Source organism: Rhinatrema bivittatum, chromosome 1, assembly GCF_901001135.1.
Source record: "Rhinatrema bivittatum chromosome 1, aRhiBiv1.1, whole genome shotgun sequence".
Taxonomy (NCBI): domain Eukaryota; kingdom Metazoa; phylum Chordata; class Amphibia; order Gymnophiona; family Rhinatrematidae; genus Rhinatrema; species Rhinatrema bivittatum.
In genome coordinates, this window is record NC_042615.1 from 159,003,936 (window position 1) to 159,029,119 (window position 25,184).

Below are 25,184 nucleotides of genomic sequence, written 5' to 3' on the forward strand. Positions count from 1 at the left end.
TAGGTTCTCAGCAGGCTTTTACAAGCAGTTGAGTTCGATAGTGGTATGACCTCTAATGGCCACTTTTAATGGTTTGTTATTGGGTGGTTGCATAGCCGATGATGCCAATACAGCAGGCATTACGATATTGGCAAATCCAGGTAGGAATGCCACTCTATGTAGCTCATATAGGCCCATCTCTCTCCTTAATTTGAATCTAAAAATTTTGGCTAAAATTCTAGCTAAAAGCTTAAGTGGGGTAGCGTACGAGTAAATCCATCCTGACCAGACAGGGTTTGTCCCTGGCAGGCTTGCTGTGGACAACGTGAGGAAGGTGATAAATCTAATGTGGTGGGTGCAAGAAAATAAGATACTGTTAGCCTTGCTTACAGTCTATGCTGAAAAAGCATTTTATTTGGTTCATTGGGACTATGTATTCTCTGTTTTGGATAAATTGAGAATGGGCGGAAATTTCTCACTTTAGATAAGGAAACTTTATAGCAATCTCAGTGCTTGTATTAAGGTTAATTGGAGTTATTCGAAGGCTTTTCCCATAGGGCGGGGCATGAGGAAGGAATGCCCGCTTTCGCCGCTTCTTTTTGCACTGTATTTAAAACCACTGGCAGTCTCTATTCGGAATTCCTTGACAGTGCAAGGACTTACACTAAGGGATCAGGAATATACGCTTTTGGTCTTTGCGGATGACATTCTTTTTACAGTAGCATATCCTCAGACCTCCCTATGCTCTCTAGTGGATGAACTGGCAAGATTTAGCGGGGTTTCTGGATATCAGTTAAATGCGAACAAGTCTGGGCTCCTGAATATTTCTCTCTCAGATGGGCAGTTAGGGGACATAAGGAGGAGATCTCCTTTCAAAATTGTGCCATAAGAAAATGTCATACTGGGTCAGACCAAGGGTTCATCAAGACCAGCATCCTGTTTCCAACAGTGGCCAATCCAGGCCATAAGAACCTGGCAAGTACTCAAAAACTAAGTCTATTCCATGTTACTATTGCTAGTAATAGCAGTGGCTATTTTCTAAGCCAACAATTAATAGCAGGTAATGGACTTCTCCTCCAAGAACGTATCAAATCCTTTTTTAACCACAGCTACACTAACTGCACTAACCACATCCTTCAGAGTTGAAGTATTTGGGGGTGAAGGTGGGCGCCAAACTGGATGACCTTTTTGTTAGGAATTATGAAGTGGTTTGGAAGAAGCTTTTAGAAGATTTACAGCATTGGGAGCAGGAAGATTTATCTTGGCTGGGTAGGATTTCAGCTATTACGATGAATGTCCTGCCCAGGCTTAGTTACCTATTCTAGACCTTGCCTATTCATGTCCCTGATGATTGTATCCATCTCTGGCAGCAAAACTCATTTTATCTGGAAACAATGGCCACCTAGAGTTAATAGTAAGGTATTATATTTGCTTAAAGACAGGGGAGGGCTGGGTGTCCCTTGTTTATTATGGTATTACGTGGCATCGCAACTTCGAGCAGTAACTGACTGGCACAAGGGTGGGATAGGGAAATGATGGGCTACACTAGAAACTTCTTTGTTATAGGGCGCATCCCCGGATGCTTTAGTATGGTTACAAGAGAAAGCTTGAGTTGTGCCAAGCTCCATTTCTCTGCCCATAGCGCTTACTCTAAAGGTGTGGGATAGATGGAAAGGTGGGTTGGTAGGTGACAGGAACTATTTCTATAGGTTGCCTATTTTTCTAAATAAAGATTTTCCCCCAGGGAGTTCCAGAGTACGTGCAAAAAGATGGGAGGGGAAGGGCTGCTACAGGCTGGAGCACATATGAAATGGGGGGAGGATGAGGGCATTTCCAGAAGCAGCGAGTAGGTATGGATTAGCTCACTCAGATTACTATTTTTATCTACAGGTATGCCATTTGTTTCTCAAAAGGAGATGAAGGCTGCTCTCATTTGGGGAAAATCTCTTTTTGAAGGCTTCTGTGATAAAGCATGAGTATTAACAAAGGGGGATCTCTAGAATATACAATCTGCTAAACAGGGATTTGGAATTAAACCCTGCACACACAGTGTGTTGAGAGAAGGATTTACATTGTATATTGGGTTTAAAAAAGTGGGAATTATGTTTCAATACCAATAAAAAGAGCTCCATTTCAGCAACAATAGTTGAACAAAGTTATAAAATGCTTTATCGTTGTTATCTGACTCCAGCTAAGTTGCATATCTTATATCCAAGTGTGGGAGAATCGTTTTGGAGGGGGTGCAGATTATCTAGTACTTTTCTGCATATATGATGAGACTGCCCTAAGATTATTCTCTTTTGGGACTCTGTTGTTCAATTGATGTATGACATTGTGGGAGAGAGAGTATTCCCAATAATCCACTGTTCTTTCTTTTAAATATTCCATACATTGAACCTGATACTGCTGTAGTGTTATTGGCACAACAAATAATATTAGCTGCAAGGGGGAAAATTGCTTATTCTTGGAGACTGAAGGATCCCCCACCCTTACAAAGTGTTATTCGGTAGTTGGCGAAGGTGTACTATCTTAGTAAATTAACCGCTGTTAAGTATAAACAAGTGGGCAAATCTGAGAAAGTATGGTAATGTTATCTCCAATGGCAAGCAAAGAAGTAGGATTACAGAGAGTTGAGTGCTAAAACTTGGTATCTCATAGGTGTTTGGAGATGCAATAGTGGACTGGGGGGAGTTGTGGGGATTGAGGGATTATATACAGATGTGGTATTCATCGAATATGCAACTCAGATTAGTATACAGTTATGGGAAGCTTTTATTTGTTGATAATGGGATAGACTGTTTTGGTCTGGTATGTCTCTATTGTTATTTTACTCTAGCTTTATGATATATTGTGAGAAATATGATTTCTGATTTCATGATACAAACTTTTTGAGGCCCATGTGATTATTGTATTCTGCTGCATAGTGCTGTATTCTTTTGTTCAACCACAAAAAAAAAATTTTTTTTAAATGGCAGCCATTCCTACCACCATGCAGACCTCAGCAGGGGAAGAGATGGCTGCTGCACCTGACCCTATAAGGGGCTCCAAAACAACTGGCTTCTCAGAAGTGGGGGAGCCGAAGACTTCCTTTGCTGCCTCTCCCGCCAAAGAATTGGACCCCCCCCCTTCCCCCGTCTCATGTAGAGCAAAAGAAGCTAGCTATAATACTTTACATACCAGTGGCCCTACTCTGACATATCACATATGTTCACAGGGCTAACTAGCAACATCTTGATTAAAAAAAAAAACCACCCCATAGAGAAAGGGAGCTTCGTATCAAACGTCTCTAGTGCCAGAAGGTGGGGGGGGGGGGGGAGGAGACATGGCCCCAACCAGCCTCATGCTGACCTTTGTTCTCATTTCCGTAAAAAGATGACAGTCAAATCAAATTACCGCCTCTTGCCTGCTGCTAAATGAAAAGGACTACTTCTCTCTCATCGAAGCCTTTTTTTTTTATGCCAACTTTATCAGGGAGGAAGCCAAAAAGCCAGAAAGAGAGAGAGAAGGGGGAATGTTTCAAAAGAAAAATCCTCAGAGAAACGATTCATGGTCAAGGATGTCATCCTGAGCTAATCCACTGCACACTAGAGCTCGACTAAGCCCTGAAGAAAAACTGAGAACAAGCAAATAGGGCTTGCACAGCCTAGCACAAATCTTAGAGAATCTAGCCCAAAAAAGCTCCAATTAGGAAACTGCAAACCAGAATCCCCTGGAGCTACAACCTGCTCCCACAAGTGAATGCTCTAGGAGTGAAGCTGTGAATGTATTCTACCAGGTGAGGGCATAGGCTGAAGCTTGGAAGCTGGGATACTGCTGTACCAATCCAATACATGCTACTTGGTGGAGAGAGAGAATACTGGCCTTTGTCTATGCTTCTCTCTCTCTCTAATTGGCAATAACGTCACTGGAAAAAGATGGTTCCTCTGTCTCCATCTGCTAGTAGACAGCGATAACCCATGCATCTGGAATATCAATGGCACACTGAAGAGGGGGGTTGGCAGGGTGGGGCAAAGCCCCCAGGCAGCAAGCTGTGGGAGGGCAATGACCAGCAAGGATGTCAACATCAATAATCAATACTCCTGCTGCTCAATGTATGCACATACCTGGGAAATCTTAACCCTTCCCTTTTGTTACCTACAGGCTGTCTGAGAGGGGGAGAAACAGGAGGAGAGAGGCTGAATTAGGAAGCAAATATTCCCTCTTTGCTCTGCCCTGGTCATGCCAAACTCATCCCCTTGCTCCCTGTAGGGAACAGGGGGGCAGGGAAGAGCAATAGGAAGAGGGGGCTTGATTAGAAAGTAAAGTAGAGTGGTTATTCTCCTATCTATTCTGTCTATTCTTCCAACTTCAATCCAAACCCCTCCCTTCCTGTTCCCTGCATGCTGCCTGGGAGGGTCTGGAGAAGAAAGCAGAGGGCTGATCTCTGTAAAGTAACATTCTTGCACTAGCCCTGTGTGTCATGCCTAGTCAAGAAAAGGTGCTAGGATCTGGGGAGAGGGTAGTCACAGGAGAGCATGCTGGGGTCAGGCTTGGGAACAGAGAAAAGTATGCTGGGGTCCTCCATGGATTGGGGGGGGGGGGGGGTAACGACGACTGCTTCTCCTCCCCAATGCAGCTCTCAGTGCTACCTGTGTGAACTGATGCTTCTCTGTTGAGCCCTCCCCTCTGCCATTGTGCCTCTCCCTACACCTTCCTTTAGTCCCTTTCTCTTTGCAGCTCACCATCCATAGCTTTCAGCCATACTCCTGTTTTCCCCCCCCTCTCCAGCAGCTGGCCAAAAATAGGATCTCCTTCCCCTAAATGTCTCTCACCATCAATATGGCCCTTGCTACTGCTGCCCAGGAGACATGCTGTATGGCTCCCATATATCAATACATCCTCTCTCCAAGAGGATGTGATATAATGGAGGTCAGTGACATTTGAAAACCCAGGGGAAAAAAAATGGAAAAACTCATACTTTTTTTCTGATTTTTTCCCGCAAAGACCAGAAAAAGAACAGTCCTAAAGTTCCCTTCTGTGTTTGTATTAATGTAATTTTTGATAAATTTACGTACTGTTACAAGGATGGTAGAGTTGGTAGAGTGTGTGCAAATGTAAGCATTGGCCCCCAGACAACAGCAATCCACAGTATGCCATGGTAGTCTGGTCTAGCAGGATAAGGAAGCAATGATTTCTCTATTGCCTCAGGTATAAACTTAGATTGTAAGCCCTCTGGGGATAGGGAAATACCTACAGTACCTGAATGCAATCCGCTTTCAAGTCTTGAACAAAGTGCAAAAAGCGGAATATAAAAATCTAAATAAATAAAAAATATTCTCATATGCTGTTGATAAGGCTGTATAATGCCCTATTTCCTTCTCCTAGATTTTTCCTCACTTCTTACCTTGCCTCCCCTATCATCCTCTCTCTCCCTTTCCTTTCTCCCCACAGCCTCTTTTTCCTATCTTAGGTCTGTTTATATTTTTCTTCCTGCCTGCCTTCTAGCTTTTCCTGTATGCAGCAGTGCAGTCCTCCAGATCTTCCTGACCTCCCCATTTGCTATCTTCCTCTTCACTGTTTTTCCCTCTGTATCTCTCTACACCTATTGTTCAGTCCTCTCCCCCATGCTTCTCCTCTTTCTCCCCTGCCTTCTTGTGTTGCAAACTGTATGCTTACTGGTGGCCTGTTCATACCAGCATATTAGAACAAACAGGCCACCAATAAGCATCTCTTAAGCATGGCTACTCCCATCTCTTCCAGCAACCTGTAGGTGATGAATGCTCTCAGTGATAACCCATAGGCAGTGGGAGAAGAATGAAACAGCAGTACCTGAAGGAAATACTTCCTGCCTCCCTTGCATACCAATAAGTCACTCACCAGCACTGAATTTCCAAATCACCACTGGCATGCTATTAAACTGGAAATTTTGTACCCTAGTATCACAGCAGAATATAAGAATAAAGTCAGAAATATAATGTATATCTAAAGAATGTTTGGGTAAAAATTAGTACATACTGGTTTTGTTGATGCTCAACTATAAAGCTAAATCCCTGTGTTGTTCTTTGAGAGTCAGAGCTAAAAAAGGAGAGGTACATAGTTTTTCTGGATTTCAGCAATCCTTTAAGTAGAACAGCTGACATTCAAATGTAATGCCTTACCTCGCTGTTGGTTCCATTCATGTGCTTCTCCTAAACCATTAATATCATACTGATATTTCCCATCTCTGCTGAAGAAATCATCAGAACTAAGAATGATTCCACTCGGGTTTTGCTCAAGCAAAGTCCTGCAAAGGCCAGGAAGAAAATGATAAAGCAAAACAAAAAACAAACAAAATAATTTCAATCTGTCCACCTACTAACAATGAATGGTCTGGCATAGAAAAAAATGTGATTACAACATTCATCTTCATTCGAAGCATGCGAACTAATGAAAAATATATCTCTTCTTCTGTCAGAGATGCAAATGAGGATTTTTATATTATATAAGGGATTTCATATAAATAGCACCACTTATGTATGAACACTTGGTACTATCAATTCATAGTGCCAAAATGTATAACACTGGGGAACACAATTTTCATTGAGTTACATCTGACACTTGTTTTTGACTAACTTTTGACATCTGAATCCAAAAATGACCCCAGTTTTTCTTTATCATACAAAATGTACATCAAAATGTACATACAAAGGAAATTTTAAAAAATTACCTGAATATACTGTTTAGAGTTATTTTATTCAGACAAAGGCTATATATAGTTACTGTAAGTCAAATTGTGTACAAGTAGTAAAGTTCTGCTACCAATGTTGAGATTAAGGAAAAGGAGATTATCAGGTAAGTAATCTCAACATTTCCTGGCGTGTAGCCAGATGGACTCAGAACGAATGGGATAGTATCCGCGTGCTAGCAGTTGGAGACGGATCTGACGTCAGCACGGGGTATATATATCCCGACAGGAAGCATAGCAACTCAGTAATCTTCCTTGCAAAAGCTGTTATAGATGTGTGTACTGACGCTCAGTGAAAAGGAAAAACAGGATTCCCCCTGACCGATTGATAGTAGCTGGAGAACGCCAGCAATCACAACCGGAAGGCGTTGACACCTGGTATAGTGTACGCTCTCATAGAAATAGATGACATGGCTTACCTTGCATCGGTGAAACCCATGTACACAGGCAGCTGGGCGGGATGCTGAGTCCATCTGTCTACACTAAGGAAAAGGAGATTATCAGGTAAGTAATCTCAACATTTCCTGGCGTGTAGCCAGATGGACTCAGAACGAATGGGATGTACAAAAGCTTTACTCCCAGCCGGGGCGGGAGGCTGCCTGAGGACCATGTAATACCGCCCATGCAAATGCTGAGTCCTCCCTGGCCTGGACATCCAGACGGTAAAACCTGGAGAAGGTATGGAGGGAGGACCAGGTCGCCGCTTTACAGATTTCCGCAGGCGACAGCATCCTGGATTCCGCCCAGGATGCCGCTTGTGCTCTGGTAGAAGGAGCCGTGACCTGTAGAGGCGGAGACTTCCCAGCCTCTACGAACGCTGCTCTGATAACTTCGTTAATCCAGCGGGCGATGGTGGGCCGCGAGGCCGCCTCACCTTGCTTCTTCCCGCTGTGCAGGACGAACAGATGGTCCGTCTTTCGTAGGTCTTGTGCCACTTCCAAATATCTGGGCAGCAATCTGCCAATGTCGAGATGGTGTAATAAACGCCCTTCTTCAGATTTCTTCAAACCCGCCGTGGTGGGCAAGGATATGGTTTGGTTAAGATGAAACTGTGAAACCACTTTAGGTAGAAAGGAGGGAACCGTATGAAGATGGATAGCCTCAGGAGTGATTCCGAGAAAGGGATCACGGCCGGACAGTGCTTGCAGCTCTGAGATGCGGCGCGCCGAACAGACCGCCAATAGGAATACCATCTTCAATGTTAGAGAACGGAGAGACAGTCCCCGAAGGGGTCCGAAGGTGGATCCCGCGAGGAAATCCAAAACAAGATTGAGGTTCCATAAGGGCACAGGCCACTTTAGTGGTGGACGAATATGCTTGACTCCGTGCAGGAAACAAGAAACATCTGGGTGCTTGGCGATAGTCTTGCCCTCCCTTCTGGGACCATAGCAAGACAGCGCAGCCACCTGAACCTTGATGGAGCTGAGGGAGTCCATCCTGCAGGAAATCCAACATAATAGAGATTGTGGTCGTATGTGGATTGGTGCCATGAGTGTCGCACCATGCTTCAAACACTCTCCAGATCCTGACGTAGGTGATGGATGTGGAAAACTTGCGAGTTCGGAGGAGTGTATCAATCACGGGCTCCGAGTAACCTCTGTACTTCAAGCTAGCCCTCTCCAGGGCCATACCGTAAGAGAGAATTGAGCTGGATCCTCGTGGAGGATAGGACATCGATGTAGAAGGTCCCGGAGAGGAGGCAGGGGAAGAGGCTCCCCTGCCAGTAGTCTTCTCATGTCCGCGTACCAGGGTCTTCTTGGCCAGCCTGGTGCCACTAGAGGAACTAGGCCCCGGTGTTTCTGAATCTCGTGGATGATGGCGCCCAGCAGAGGCAACGGAGGAAAGGCGTCTAACAGAGTCCCTGGAGGCCACGGCTGAACCAGGGCATCGATTCCGTGGGAGAACGGATCGCGCTTGCGGCTGAAGTATCTGGGCACGTGAGCAATGGGCTTGTCCCGAAGATTCGCCTCTGCCCAAACCATCAGTGGGGCGATCTCCAGAGATACTTGTCGGCTTCTGGTTCCGCCCTGACGGTTGATGTATGCCACCGTGGTGGTGTCTGACCTCACGCTGACTGCTCTGTTCTTCCGTCAGTGCGCAAACGAAGGCAAGCCAATCGGACTGTCCGAGCCACTAGACGGTTGATGTGCCACGCTGACTCTTCACCACGCCACCGCCCTTATGCGGTGAATTCTTCGCAGTTTGCTCCCCAGCCACTCAGGCTGGCATCTGTGGTGAGCAAGGTCCACGTGGGTGATGACATCTTCAACCCCCTGCTCCTGTGGTTGGACTGCAACCACCACCGTAACTGGGTCCGCACTCTGGCTGGCAGAGGAAGGCGTGTGGAAAAGTTCTGTAGACGGGGGCTCCAGCGAGAGAGCCGGGAGTGACGTAGAGGTTTCATATGGGCCCTCGCCCAAGGTACCACTTCCAGGTTGGATGCCATGAGACCAAGAACCTGCAGATAATCCCAGGCTATGGATCGACTGGCTCCCATCAAATGCGGAATACGCAGCTGAAGTTTCAACTGTCTCTTGGTAGTGAGACCGACTATGTCTACCCGAGTCTCGAACTGTACTCCCAGGTATTCCATTGATTGGGAGGGCTGTAAGCAGCTCTTGCTGAGGTTGACTACCCAGCCCAAGCTTTCCAGAAGGGGAGCACTCTGTCGGTTGCCCGAAAGCTCTCCTGTCGAGATTTCGCCCTGATCAGCCAGTCGTCTAGGTAGGGATGGACATGATCAGGAGGGATCGGGATATGCAGGTATGCCTCTGACAGGTCCAACGCCTTGAGGAATTATCCTGGCTGTACAACAGCAGTGACGGAGCGCAGAGTCTCCATGCAAAACCTCGGCAGCCGTAAGCAGCGATTGCCTGATTTGAGGGCCAGCACAGGCCGAAAGGTGCCTCTTTTCCTGGGCACCATGAAATGAATGAAACCGCGTCCAGAATTCGCTTTCCCAGGCAGGTACTGGGATGATGGCTTTCAAGGACCGGAGGCTCGTCCAGGTAGCTTCCAAGGCTGCCTTCTTGTGCATGTGACATGAGGAAAGGCCAGATAATAATCCTCCCGGATAATAGCGAGGACCCACCGGTCCGACGTAATCACGACCCATCTGGGGTAGAAGAGGGATAACCTGCCCCCTATGGCTCCGTCCTCCAGATGAATCGGCGGAGCCTCCTCCTGGCCTGAGAACGTGGCGCCTGGTAGCGACCCCTGGAAGGAACAAAACGCTGTGAACTCCTGCCCCTGGAGGGCCTTGGAAAAGCGCGCTGATCTCTTCTGAACCGATCTTCCGGCAGTCTATGCACCAGAGAGGCACCCCATGTACCGACCAGCCTAGTAAGGTCGCTGCCAAATAGGAAGGAGCCCTTAAAAGGCAATCTGGTGAGGCGTGCCTTGGAAGGCGCAGCAGCTGACCATCTCCGGATCCAGAGCTGCCTCCTGGCAGCTACGGAGGATGAAATCCCCTTAGCTGTTGTCCGGACCAGGTCAGATGCAGCATCCGTGCGGAACGAAAGAGCTGACTCCATGTCTGCTGCTGGAGCGTTGTTTCAACCTGTGACAAACAGGCACGCGTTACCACTGGGCAGCCGGTCGCGATCCGCAAAGAAAGAGCTGCCACCTCAAAGGTCTGTCTCAGAATGGCGTCCAGTCGACGGTCATGAGGCTCCCTGAGGGCTGTCCCCCCTTCAACTGGAATGGTAGTGCGCTTGACCACAGCACTAATCAAGGCGTCCACCTGAGGGCAGGCCAGCAGGTCCTGGATAGCCGGTGCCAAAGGGTACATGCTCGTCAGAGCCCAGCCCCCTTTGAAGGAAGCCGCTGGCGCCGCCCATTCTAAATCTATCAGTTGTTGTGCCGCCTGTAAGAATGGAAAATGGCGGGCTGTAGGACGAAGACCTTCCAACAGAGGGTTCTGCGCAGAGGGTACCGAAGCGCTGGGACCTGTAATACCCAATTCCGCCAGACACTGAGACACCAGGTCGGAGAGATCCTCCTTAGGGAAAAACCGCCTCATGGTTCAATATGGCTCAATCCCTGGTGGAAGGTCCCCCTCGTCTGGGAGTTCGGACTCGTCCGGTGAGACCACCTGGTCTGATTGATCCTGAGTGTCCAGCGGCGGGAGGTCCCGCTCACGATAAGGGCGGGAGGGTCCAGGAACAGGATCCGCAGGAGCCGCCACCGCAGCAGCAGCAGCCGCCGCGGTCGCAGCCACCGCAGGAACCACGGGAACAGCAGGAACCACAGGGCCTGGACGGGAAGCCGTTTGCATCTGGACGAAGGCATGAATCCCCTTAAAGAGATCCACCCAGGAAATTGAAGCAGCCTCTAATCGCCGGGGTACAAGATCCCCCGGGATTCCCGATTGGTCGAGACTGCCCGTTAAATCCGGGGTACTGTCAACAAACCGCGGCTGAGACCGGTCCTGGCCTGAGGGTCCCACGGCCTCCTCACATCGGGCAGATAGGGAGTCTGGCTCTTCACTGCGCTTGGCCCTAAGGTGGCATGAGGCAGCAATAGGCGCTGAACAAAACAAGCGCTCAATAATAGTAACATGCGGCAGCAATAGGCGCTTAATACAACAGGCGCTCAATAATAGTAATATGCGGCAGCAATAGGCGCTTAATACAACAGGCGCTCAATAATAGTAAAATGCGGCAGCAATAGGCGCTGAATACAATAGGCGCACAATAAGAAGAAGCAGCGGCAGCAAAACGCTCAATATGTGCTTAGCAATAGGCGGCCAAGAAACCAGCCTAATGGTATGCAATATGCACCCAGCAATATGCAGGTAGCAAGATACGCACTATGACTTTCCATAGGCTTTCAGCAATAAGCGGTCAGCAATATACGCTCAATGGCATTCAATATACTCACAGTAGTATGCGGTTAGCAATACACGCTTAATGGCCTTCAATATACTCACATTAATATGCGCTTATCAATACATGCTTAATGGCATTCAATAGGCTCACAGTAATATGCAGGAAGCAATACACGCTTAATGGCATTCAATATGCTCACTGTAATATGCGGGAAGCAATACACGCTTAATGGCATTCAATATGCTCACAGTAATATGCGGTCAGCAATACCCGCTGATTGGCCTGCAATATACTCCCAGTAGTATGCGGTTAGCAATACACGCTTAATGGCATTCAATACACTCACAGTAGTATGCGGTTAGCAATACATGCTTAATGGCATTCAATATGCTCACAGTAATATGCGGTCAGCAATACACGCTTAATGGCCTGCAAGATACTCACAGTAATATGCAGTTAGCAATACACGCTTAATGGCATTCAATACGCCCTCAGCAACCGGCGACTTAGCAATACATGCTCAGTGGCAGTCGATACGCTCTCAGCAACAGGCGGTTTAATAATACACGCTCGGTGCATATGCTCACAACAAGAAGGCAATATAAGCACAAGGAGGAGTAAACCTGCGCCCATTACCGGCGCCCTACCTGAACGAGGCCCACAAAATGGCGCCCTCCTTGGCGTGCCATGCCGCCGATTCTCTGTGTCATCGGAGACCTGAAACATGAGATGTACGCCGTACCTGATCCTCGGCTCTTCCCGGCTAAAGCCCGGGCGGTCTCCGGCTGCGGGGGGAAAGGGCCAGTACCTTCACCGCCGCGGTGAGGATATGCACCCGCTGCCTCGTCCACGCCGGGACTGAGGCGCCTCGAAGCCTCACCCGAACCTCGCCCGGGGGCTGTGTCCCTGCTGCGCTTCGGCCGGACCGAGGACTTACACGTCCGGGGGACCACGGAAATCACCCCGGGAAGCTCAACTGGGGGAGGGACCTTTGGGTATCACCGCAGGAGCGCGGGGCTCTAAAGTTGTGCAGAAAGTAGAATCTAAAACGATAAAAAAAAAGAGAAAAATTAAAGTAGTCTTGGAAAGCACGCTCAACTAGCGTGCAGGCACTCCAAACTGCTTTGGAGACGGAAATTACTGAGTTGCTACGCTTCCTGTGGGGATATATATACCCCGTGCTGACGTCAGATCCGTCTCCATCTGCTAGCACGCGGATACTATCCCATTCGTTCTGAGTCCATCTGGCTACACGCCAGGAAAACATACATATTAAGGTAAAAATGTATGCTTATAGCTTTTCCGGCAGTGTTCAATCTGTGGACAATCTCACCTGATGCTCCAACAATAGTCAGCCATCATATGTACATCCCCATCTACCCTGATACCATGCCTCCATGACCTTCAAATCTTGGTGGAATTGTTCACCTTGCTCGTCACTGACTGCACCAAGGTTTTTCGGGAAGTCAGCAAGATGGCTACGCAGAAAATGCACCTTGATGCTCATGTTGCAACGAAGCATTTTGAAGCTCTCCAAGAGTTTGTGGACAATTTTGGTGTAATTCTGTGCTCGTGTATTTCCAAGAAAGTCCTTGACAAGGTTTTTGAATGACAACCAAGCATTCTTTTGAAGTTACAACAATTCTGGCACTTACTGCAAAGTGCAAAAAAGTTATCGCAGTTTGCGGTAATACCTATGCGAAGTGCTAAGAAAGGCTGTTTATCGCAAAGTGTGCTATTACCATAAAACTCGCCCCTTTTCCTATCACATGCGATATTTAGTGCATTTTGATAAATCCAGGCCTAAGATAGGCTGTAGAGAAAAAAACTTGATGTGATAGAAGAAAACTAACTGCAGTTTTGAAATCATTCATCTGTTACAACAGTAACATCTCCTTCAATTCATACAATACTCACAAGAAATAATTTTTCTTCATTTAATCCGTTTTTTAATTTTATTGTTTAAAAGCCGCTGGACACGAATGTTCATTGTGTTATTAGTTTAAATGTTAGTTTTAATTTGTCTTTAATTGTTAAGTATATTCATTATGTATGTTTGGTTGTAAACCGTTTTGATTAATTCTTTTGAATTGTAAAAGCGGTATACAAACATTTTTAAATAAATAAATAATAAATAAATTTAAGTCTAAAACAGCTGAAAAATCGAACTCAACAGGAATTATGTTAAAAATTGTTCCCCAGTGTAATCATTAGTCCATACTATATTTTCTTTATTTTTTTATGCTTTTATCATGTTATTCAAAATAGGTGCAAAGTGCGGGCAACTATGAAAAAATTACTAAAATTGTTTGCATAGTCTTTTTTCTTGAAGATGTAATATCGTTGCTGTTATTTTATAATTCTTAATGTAGTCTCATCACGGCAAACAAAATGTGTTAATAAACTATTGGTCCCATCAACTACCACTGACGCAGTACTGCGTTTCGAGATACTACATTTAAAAATCTCCACATAAGAGAAAACAAAATAAAATGTTTTTATTTTAATGGCAGGTTATATATTGATCAAAAAAAACAAAAAGTAACTCCTCTGTGTATAATGCCACAGTTATAATGTCCATAATGTATATAATGACTTCAAAAATTCTCAAATCACACACCATGGTCAAACTTAGAAATTCAAAATGCGACCTTCATAAAAATAAGCTAATCGCATTGTGTAAGCTCTGAAAGTAACAAATAGTTAATAACCCTCGAATTTAATCAGTCTCGCAATGTAAAATGTTCCTGTTTTTATCTTTTTGTATATTTTTTTAAATATCTGAACATCGTCAGCGTAAACAAAGTGGGTGAGGTTGAGATTTTCTAGTAGCTGGCATAGGGGTCACAGATAAATATTAAACAGAGTTGGTGATAAAGAGGAACCCTGGGGAACACCTTGATTGGATTGGACAGGGTGGAATTCTTTATCATTTATCCGGACTTTGTAGTGTCTGTTGTTGAGGAATGATTTGAACCAGATGAGCGCCGATCCTGTGATGCCAATTTCTGCCAGACGATTAAAGAGTATTGAATGACTGACTGTGTCAAACGCTGCCGAAATGTCTAAAAGGGCCAGGAGGTAGGACTGGCCTTTGTCGAGTCCTGTCATAATTTTGTCTGTTAGCGAGAGCAGGAGTGATTCCGTGTTTAAGCGCTTCCGGAAGCCGAATTGCGAGGGGTAAAGAATGTTGTGAGAGTCTAGGTAATCTATGAGTCGGTTGTTGACAAGTTTTTCCATTAGCTTGGCGATAGAAGGTAAGTTGGCAATGGGGCAGAAGTTAGCCGGGTTGGCTGGATCAAAGTTAGGTTTTTTTAGTAGGGGTTTTAGTGAGGCTGTTTTTAAAGAGTCCAGGACCGATCCTTGCGTGAGGGAGCAATTTATGATGTCAGCCAGGTGTTTGGCTATGGTGTTGGGGATGGTAAGTAAAGGTTTGGTAGGTATTTGGTCTGATGGATGAGACGAAGGCTTCATTTTCTTGATTATAGATTCGATCTCCAGAGAGGAAGTGTGTTCGAGAGAATCTAAAGTTGGTTTAATGGTATCTGGGGCTTGGTTAGGGGCAGGTGGAGGCTGGGTGTTTGATGAGGTCATGGTTGTGAGTAGGTTCTTGATTTTGTTGTCGAAGAATAAGGCCAATTCTGTAGCTTTGTTTTGCGCTTCTTCTTCTGGGATGATTGGAGGAACAGGGGTGGTGAGGGATGCGACATGAAAAAAAAGAGTCTTGGGGTCATACATATAGCTGTGAATTTTTTTGGCATAGAAATCTCTCTTGGCACGTAGAATGGTGCTCCTATAGAGGTTCATAGTGGTTTTATAAGTGGCCTGGGCGGCTGGTGAGGGGTCTTTACGCCAGCGTAGTTCTTTATGTTGTAAGTCTTGTTTGAGCTTTTTCAGTTCTATGGTAAACCAAGGTTTTTTGTTGGGCTGGGCTGGATTGATTTCTTTCGACACCATGGGGCAGATTTTATTTGCTACTGAGCGAGTGATGTTTAGCCACGAAGTCATGGCAGAGTCGGCATTGGAGAGGTCCAGATTGGTTAGGTCTTTGGAGAGGCTGGTGGAGAGGGCGTCCATGGAACAGGATTTTCTGAACTGTATGGTAGATTTAGGTGAGGAGGGGGTCTGTTTTTTTTATTGCTAACTCCGAGGAAATCAGCGAATGATCAGACCAAGGGATGGGGGGTACAGGTGGGGGAGATGGTGGGTGAGATCGGTTCATTTATGAATATGAGGTCTAGAGTGTGGCCTGCTTTGTGCGTGGGTTTATGATTTGTTTAAATCCCATGGCGTGTAAAGAGGGTAAGAGGGCTTCACAGTTGCTTGAGGACGAAGGGGCATCCACATGGAGGTTGAAGTCTCCTAAAATGATAGCTGGGGCTTCCGTGTTGATGTGTTTGGCTATGATCGATGAGAGTAGAAGGATCAGATTCTAGGAGCCTGGGGGGAGCGTATATTAGACATATTTGTAACTGATTGGATTTGAATAATCCAATTTCTAGCTATCCTTCTATCATTGATCATTGTAATTTCCTCTCTCAGTTACCTGTAAACAGACATGATGTGTTTTACGAATGCCGGTATATAAAAGCTATAAATAAATAAATGTTATATACAAGCGCTGTATAAATATGTATAGCCATCTTCCTGAGGCAGGAAGATTCCAAAACATGACACGTGTTCGGGACATCAAGCAACACAATATACACTTTCAACGAGATAAGTGACTTTCTATCAATTTTAGTTTGTGCAGGTTTCAACATCCTCAGCGAGGGTTCAATTAAGGATACTTTTCAACATACAATGCTTTCACTTGCTAGGCACAAAAAAGTTTTCAGCAGTTGAATCTCTTTAATTGCATAATTTAAAAAAATATACAAAAAGATAAAAACGGCAATGTTTTACATTGCGGGACCAATGATTAAATTTGAGGGCTAGTAATTATTTGCTACATTCAGTGCTTGCAGCAATGCAATTAGCCCATTTTTATGAAGAACCCTTATCAAATTTCTAAGTTTGACCATGGTGTGAGATTGAGAATTTTTGAAATCATTATATACATTGTGGACATTATAACTGTGGTGTAACAACATAGAGAGGAGTTACTTTCGGGGGTTTTTTTTATATTTTTTTATTCTTTTTGGACTTCACTTACAGGCTAGGTTATATATTTATGTCACATCTCCATAAATTCAGCAACCAAAAATTAGCGTCATTATTCAGTCTCCAAGACCAAATGCTTCATTTCATATGATTCTTCCAATTCTCTCATCTCATCACTGCCATCAGTAATACTTCCTCCTTTTCAAAACCAGAGGAAATGACAGCAGGAAAACATGTCATATCTATAGTTTATGAAGACTGATATTATATATATATATATTTTTTTTTTATTATTATTTTTTCACAGGAACACACTCCAATCTGTTTTCACATTCAAATGAGTCTGATATCTAGTTTGTAATCAGAATATCCATTCTTGTTCCCCTATGACTTAACATCAGTTCCCAATCACCTCCTCTCTAATGAGCACGAACATGATCGATGACCAACCATTTTATTTCCTGAAAGAAAAGCAAGTTTGCTTACCGTAAACGGTGTTTCCGTAGATAGCAGGATTAATTAGCCATGCTGTTATGGGAGTCCCAAGCTGTCGATCATGCTGTCTTAGTAATTTGTCTGTTGAGCATGATCTGGATGTGGTGGTTGTCGACCGAGTTCTGTCGTTAATGAAATGCACTTCCCAGTGTGGCGTCCTCACTTGACTGTTGGTCTAGACAGTAATGGGATGTGAAAGTGTGTAATGAAGACCACGTAGCTGCTTTGCAAATGTCCACAGGTTGGACTTGACGTAGATGTGCAATTGAGGTAGCCACCGCTCGTACTTGGTGAGCGCTTGGGTGAGAGGTTAGTGGTAAGTTTTGCTTTTCGTAGCAGAATTGAATACATTTGTTTGTTTAACATTTTTATATACCGAAATTCAGGTAGCAAAATTACATATCACTTCGGTTTACATTATAACAGTAACAAGCATGTAAGAATGCGATTACAATAAACAAGGGAAGTAAAACTTGTATCAAAGAAACTGGGGAATGAAGAAAAACGAATAAATAATAAGATTCTTTTGTGGAGCCAAGACTAATCTGGCTAAAGTTCTAGGTGCATACTGGATTAATTTAAGGTAAGGGTACAAGGAGCAAATTGGATTGATCGACTGCAGAGTTGGAGTGAAGTAAAGAAATCATTCGACTAAGAGAAGTGAGAGCTCCTTGTTGAGACTGACTTCTCATGAGCCAGTCGTCTAGATATGGAAAGACATGGACAGTTTGTTTGTGCAAATGTCCTGCTATTACTGTCAGACATTTTGTGAATACTCTGGGAACAGAGGCTAGTCCGAATGGCAGAACTCTGTACTGGAAATGTTGATGGCCCACCATGAAGCGCAGGTACTTGCGATGAGGAGGGAATATTGGAATGTGAGCGTAAGCATCTTGAAGATCCAGAGAACAAAGCCAATCTCCTGTTTGAAGAAGTGGAAGCATGGTGCCTAGAGATACCATCCTGAACTTTTCTTTCTTTAGAAATTTGTTGAGATTTCTGAGATCTAAGATGGGACATAGGCCTCCGGTTTTCTTTGGAATGAGGAAACAATGGGAGTAGAATCCTCTGCCCTGCTGAGTCCGGGGCACTAGTTGTATAGCCCTGGCTCTCAGAAGGATGGATAATTCTGCTTGTAGATGAATTAGCTGAGATTCTTGCTGTAGAAAAAAATCTCGGTGGAGATTCTGGTGGAATTGAGAGGAAATTGAGTTTGTAACCTCGAGAGACTATGGAGAGTACCCATTGGTCTAATGTAATTCTTAGCCAATGATTGTGAAAATAGGATATTCTGCCTCCTACTGGTAGGTCTGGTCGAGGATTTAGGAGATGAATTTGTTCACTGGTTTGTGTTTCAAAAACCCGCAGCTGGCCCTGTCTGTGGAGGAGGTTGCGGGCAGTAGTTCTTGGTTGTCTGGCCTGGGAACGTTGTTGCGGCCTAGTGGACCTGCCCCTGGATGCTTGGGGGTAGTACAGTCTTTGGCATCTGGGTTCTTTACCGTATGGGCGTCTGGGTTCTCGCCTAGGAGGACGAGGAGGCGGCTGTGTACACGGTTCTTGTGGGACCAGGGACAATTGACGTAAGGTCTCTGTATGTTCTTTTAGTTGTGCCACAGCATCCTGGACCTTTGAACCAAAAAGGTTATCCCCAACACATGGCAAGTCAACCAGTTTATCTTGGACCTCAGGCCTAAGGTCAGAGGCCATAAGCCATGCCCATCCTCGAGCACTAATCCCAGCAGCTGTGGTTCTGGAAGCCGTCTCGAAATTATCGTAGGCCGCCTTGACTTCATGTTTCCCTGCCTCTAGGCCTTTATGAATTATGGCCTGTGCTGCTTCCTGAAATTGTAATGGTAAAGATGTGGTGAATTCCTCCATCTGCTTCCACAGATTCCTCTGATATTGTGGCATGTAAAGTTCGTAAGAGGAAATATAGAGGCTATATAAATAGCTGATATATATAGCATATATATATATATATATATATATATATATATATATATATATATAGCCTCTATAGCCTATATATATATATAGCCAGCCCCTCTCTCTCTCTCTCTCTCTCTCTCTCTCTCTCTCTCTCTCTCTCTCTCTCTCTCTCTATATATATAGCCTCTCTCTCTCTCTATATATATATATATATATATATATATATATATATATATATATATATAGCCTCTCTCTCTCTATCTATATATATATAGCCTCTCTCTCTCTCTATCTATATATATATAGCCTCTCTCTCTATCTATATATATAGCCTCTCTCTCTCTCTCTATCTATATATATAGCCTCTCTCTCTCTCTCTATCTATCTATATCTATATCTAGCCTCTATATATATATATATATATAGCAGATCTCGGAGGGTGACAGCATCTTGGTTTCTGCCCAGGACACTGCCTGGGTAGAAACCAAGATGCTGTCACCCTCCGAGATCTGCTATATAGGCTATATATATAGCGGCTATATAGGCTATATATAGATATATATATAGCCTCAGTCTTCATAATGGAGAAATTACTTACCTGATAATTTCGTTTTCCTTAGTGTAGACTCAGGACCAATGGGTATAGTGTACTCCTGATAGCAGTTGGAGACGATCAGATTTCAATCTGATGTCAGTTCTAGTACATATACCCCTGCAGGAAATGCAGCTCTTCAGTATTCTCCTCGAAAAGCATTGTGGATATATGTGACTGAATAACTTGGTTAACTTGATAACTTGGTTAACTTGATAACTTGGTTAACTTGATAACTTGGTTAACTTGATAACTTGGTTAACTTGATCTGGTTGAATTGGCTATAGCTGGAGACCACCAGTGCCCTCAACCGAGAAACATCGACACCCGGTAGGGTGGGTGTCCTAGATGAAGGAAAGCATGGCTTACCCGTGAATCACTCGCTCCCGGGGATGTCCCCCGAGAATTCCATAAGTAACGGCAGCCGTGGGTGGGATGCTGAGTCCATCTGTCTACACTAAGGAAAACGAAATTATCAGGTAAGTAATTTCTCCATTTCCTAGCGTGTAGCAGATGGACTCAGGACCAATGGGATGTATAAAAGCTACTCCCGAACCGGGTGGGAGGCTGCCCGTGACCCATTTAGTACTGCTCTTGCAAATGCCTTCTCCTCCCGAGCCTGAACATCCAAGAGTAAAACCTGGAGAAGGTGTGGATGGAGGACCATGTTGCCGCCCTGCAGATCTCGGAGGGTGACAGCATCTTGGTTTCTGCCCAGGACACTGCCTGGGCTCTAGAAGAATGGGCCTTGACTTGGAGAGGCGGTGGTTTGCCTGCTTCTACGTAGGCCGCCTTGATGACTTCTTTGATCCAGCGGGCTATGGCTGCTCGCGAGGCCGCTTCCCTTTGCTTCTTCCCGCTGTGAAGGACGAATAGATGGTCCGTCTTTCGTACGGATTCCAACCTTTCCAGGTATCGGGCTAGGAGCCTGCTGACGTTGAGCTGGCGTAGACTTCGAGCCTCGTCCAAATTCTTATGATCATCTGGCAATGGTAGCAAGATGGTTTGGTTGAGATGGAAGTGAGACACCACTTTCGGGAGGAACGACGGAATTGTGCGTAACTGGATGGTTCCCGGGGTGAGTGAGGAACGGCTTCCAGCAGGACAGAGCTATATACGATATACGACGGGCTGAACAGGCTGCCAGCAGGAAGGCTGTCTTCATAGTTAATAGTTGGAGAGACAGGCCGCAGAGAGGTCTGAAGGAGGTTCCTGCTAGGAAATCTAGGACCAGGTTGAGGTTCCAAAGAGGCACCGGCCACTTTAGGGGTGGACGGATGTGCTGGACTCCTTTCAGGAAGCGGGAGACATCCGGGTGAGAGGCTATACTGCCGCTCTTGCTCTTGGTTCCGTAGCATGACAATGCGGCCACCTGTACCTTGATGGAATTGAGGAACAATCCCTTCTGTAGGCCGTTCTGTAGGAATTCCAAAATCGCAGGAATTTTGACTGAGCGTGGTATGATGTCTTGGTCCTTGCACCAGGCTTCAAATACTCTCCAAATCCTTATGTATGTTAGGGATGTGGAGAACTTGCGTGCTCGGAGTAGGGTGTCAATTACTGCCCCCGAGTATCCTCTCCTCCTTAGGCGAGTCCTCTCAATGGCCAGACTGTAAGAGAGAATCGAGCTGGATCCTCATGGAGGATCGGTCCATGTTGGAGCAGGTCTCTGTGTGGAGGTAGCGGCAGGGGGTTCCCCGCCAGCAGTCTTCGCATGTCTGCATACCACGGTCTTCCTAGCCAGTCCGGGGCACTAGAAGTACTGGTCCTCTGTGGTGTTCTATCTTATGGATGATTGCGCCCAATAGGGGCCACGGCGGGAAGGTGTATAAGAGTCTCCTGTGGCTAGGTCTGTACCAGGGTATCGATTCCCTAGGACTGGGGTTCCTGTCTGCGGCTGAAGAAACTGGGTACTTGGGCGTTGGACTGGTTTGCTAGTAGGTCCATGGTTGGTGTTCCCCAACGGTTTGCTATCAATTGGAATGCTGTGGTTGACACTTTCCATTCTCCTGGATCTAGACATTCTCTGCTGAGGTATTCAGACGCGACACTCTTTCCCAGCAATGTGGACAGCCAAGATCTCTTGAAGATTCACTTCCGCCCATGACATTAGGAGGTCTATTTCCAGAGACACCTGTTGGCTTCTGGTTCCTCCCTAACGGTTGATGTATGCCACTGTTGTGGCATTGTCTGACATTACTCTGACCGCTTTGCCTCTGAGTCTGTGACCGAACCTTAGGCAGGCTAGTCTGACTGCCCGGGCTTCTAGGCAATTGATGTTCCATCCTGACTCCTCTTCGTTCTATTGCCCTTGGGAGATTAGCTCCTGGCAGTGTGCTCCCCATCCTCGTAAGCTGGCATCCGTGGTGAGTAGGATCCAGGTTGGGGAGGATAGTCTCGTTCCCTGGCTCAGATGGGATTCTTGTAGCCACCATTGTAGTTGGGCCCGAACTCTGTCCGGGAGCTGAAGCCGTATGGTGTAGTTCTGGGACAGTGAATTCCATCGAGATAGTAGTGAGCGTTGTAGGGTCTCATGTGAGCTCGTGCCCATGGGACTACTTCCAGTGTGGATGCCATGAGGCCGAGAACTTATAGGTAATCCCATGCTGTGGGGCGAAGTTCGCTCAATAGGGTTTGTAACTGGGTAATCAGTTTTGATCTCCTTGTCGGTGTCAGGATGACCTTGACTTGTTTGGTGTCGAACCGGACTCCCAAGTATTCTAGAGATTGGGAAGACTGAAGGCAGCTCTTGTTTGTGTTGACCCCCCACCCAAAGTTCTCCAGTACAGTTTTGACACTGTTGGTCACCTGGTGGCTTTCCTCTGGGGATTTCGCTCTGATCAGCCAATCGTCTAGATAATGGTGCACGTGGATTCCTTCCTTCCTCAGTATTAATGCCACCACCACTATGATCTTGGTAAACGTCCAGGGTGCAGTGGCTAACCCGAAAGGTAGTGCCCGGAACTGGTAGTGACGGTCCAGGATCGAGAAATATAGAAAACGCTGATGCTCTTTGATGGATCGGAATGTGTAGGTAGGCTTCCGACAGATCCAGGAAGCTAAGAAACTCTCCCGGTTGTATCGCCCTTATTACTGAGCGTAGGGTTTCCATGCAGAAGAGAGGAATCTTCAGGTAACGGTTGACCGCCTTGAGGTCCAGGATAGGTCTGAACATTCCTTCCTTCTTGGGAACGATAAAATAGATGGAATAATGGCCAGTATTTATTGGTTGTGGGGGCACCGGTGCTATAGCCTCTAAGGCTAGTAATCTGGTCAGTGTAGCTTCCACTGCCATTCTCTTGGAAGGGTCATGGCAGGGAGATTCCACAAACTTGTCCGGAGGGAGGTGGTGGAAATCCAGGTAATATCCCTCTCGAATGATGCATAGGACCCACTTGTCCAAAGTTCTCTCGACCCATCTTTGGTAGAATAGGGCCAGTCTGCCCCTGATGGCTTCTTCCTTTGGATGGGTTGGCTGATTTTCACTGTGGGGTGCGGCTGGGGCCGAGCTGGCTCCCCTTTTATTGTGCTTGTTCTGAAAGGACTGGCTCCAGCCTGATATGAGCTTGATATGAGCTTCTATATGGGTTGAAGCGCTGTTATCCTCTGCCCCTGGAGGTCCGGAGGAAGGATCGCTGGTTTCTCTTATTCCTGTCCTCCGGTAGCCACGGCAGTGGAGACTCGCCCCATTTGTTGGCTAGTTTCTCTAGTTCGCTTCCGAACAGGAGTGTTCCCTTGAAAGGCATCCTTGTGAGTCTCGTTTTGGAGAATGCGTCGGCTGACCAGTTTCAGAGCCAGATTTGTCTTCTGGCTGCCACGGCGGATGAGACTCCTCTAGCTGCCGCGCGTACCAGATCCGAAGCGGCGTCTGCAAGGAATGATACAGCTGGTTCTAGGGCTTCCCCTGGAGTGTTGTTCCTGGTCTGTGATAAGCAGGCGCGTGTCACCACGGCACAGCAGGCCGCGATCTGTAAAGACACAGCGGAGACGTCAAAGGACTGTTTGAGGATAGATTCCAGACGTCAGAGCCAAAATGATGACGGCGACCACGTGAACAATATGGCGACCACCTCGGAGGGTCTCCACGTGGGAGGGCCCTCTGATCTGACCGGGGTCTAACCCTGCTAGGGCTGATCAACCCAGTGGCACTAGTCCCAGCTGATGACCTGTGAGTCTCCTCGAGCTTCGGAGATCGGAGACTTTTAAATAGATTTCTACCTTACCTTGTCTCGGTGCTTCCCGGTTTCGTTCCAGGCAGACTCCGGCTGCGGGGGAAGAGGGAAAATACATTCAGCGCCACGCTCGAGGTTGCACCCGCTGCCTCTCAGCCTCACCCGATGTCGGGGGCTAGGTCCCCGCGGAGGGTCGGCCGCCGGACCGATGCTTACCTCCGAGGGATCGCGGAAATCACCTCGGGAAATCTCAACTGGGGAGGGACCCAACGGGTGTCACCGCAGGAGAGCGGAGCTCGTCTGTAGACGTAAGATTTTCTTAATTTGGTTTTCTTTGGTAAGATTACTTTAACGTTGTGCTAGCGTGCATTGAGTCCCGAACTGCTATGGAGACGGAAAATACTGAAGAGCTGCACTTCCTGCAGGGGTATATGTACTAGGGCTGATGTCAGATTGAAGTCTGATCCATCTCCAACTGCTATCAGGAGTACACTATACCCCATTGGTCCTGAGTCCATCTGTTACACGCTAGGAAAACTATATTTATGATATCACAAGTTGTGCCGATGTTATTTCCTCTAGTTTTGAAAATGAGGAAGTATTGCCGGCGGCAGTGATGAGATAGAATTGGAAGACTAGTACCAGGGGAAGCGTTTGCTGTTGGAGACCAAAATAATGACTAATTTTTCTGCTGAATTTATAGAGTTGTGGCATCAATATATAACCTGCCTTTAAGATAAATACATTTTATTTTATTTTCCCTTACGCAGAGATTATTAAGTTCCAGAATCTCGAAACATAGTACTGTGTCAATAATAGCTGATGGGCCCAACAGTTTTAGTTATTAACGCATTTTGTTTGGCAGTGAAGAGACTACATTAAGAATCATAAAATAACAGCAATGATATTACATCTTTAAGCAAAAGAACTATGCAAATGAAAAAATTTTTAAAATAAATTTATAAGTGGTTGCACATACTTTGCACCTATTTTGAACAGCAGCATAATAAAAGCAGAAAAAGGAAAAAATAGTATGAAATAATTATACATTTTGGCACCGTGAATTGATAGTACCAAGTGTTGGTGCATGGGAATTGGTGCTATTTTTATGACAGCTCCAATCTATATAAATAAAAATGTTAAATAGTTTGTACGTCGTCGCTAATCTCGCCAACCGCTTAACCGAATGCGTTCAAATTTGCACACAACATTCACTTCCCATACGGGAAGGATCTTATACACTTACATTACATATAGGTCACACCTGTGACAGGTAATACAAGTTTAAAAATTGCTTACACAAAACAGCGACATCTGGTGGCCGTCAGCGCAAGCGCAACCTCTTACACCTTTCACACACACACACCACACCCCACCCCCAC

General features: G+C 45.8%; 1 protein-coding gene across 4 annotated transcripts in view; it reads right to left on the reverse strand.

The window, feature by feature from the left end:
• N4BP2 (NEDD4 binding protein 2) overlaps nt 1-25,184 on the reverse strand; it is a 501,549-nt gene that overhangs the window by 384,178 nt on the left and 92,187 nt on the right. For all 4 annotated transcript variants that reach the window (XR_003854530.1, XM_029589135.1, XM_029589126.1 and 1 more), the window contains exon 4: nt 6,117-6,241. Coding sequence is in view for 3 of the 4 variants with exons in the window: in XM_029589135.1 (XP_029444995.1) it covers nt 6,117-6,241 (125 nt within the window). In the remaining variant the exon portion in view is untranslated. The remainder of the gene's footprint in view (nt 1-6,116; nt 6,242-25,184) is intronic.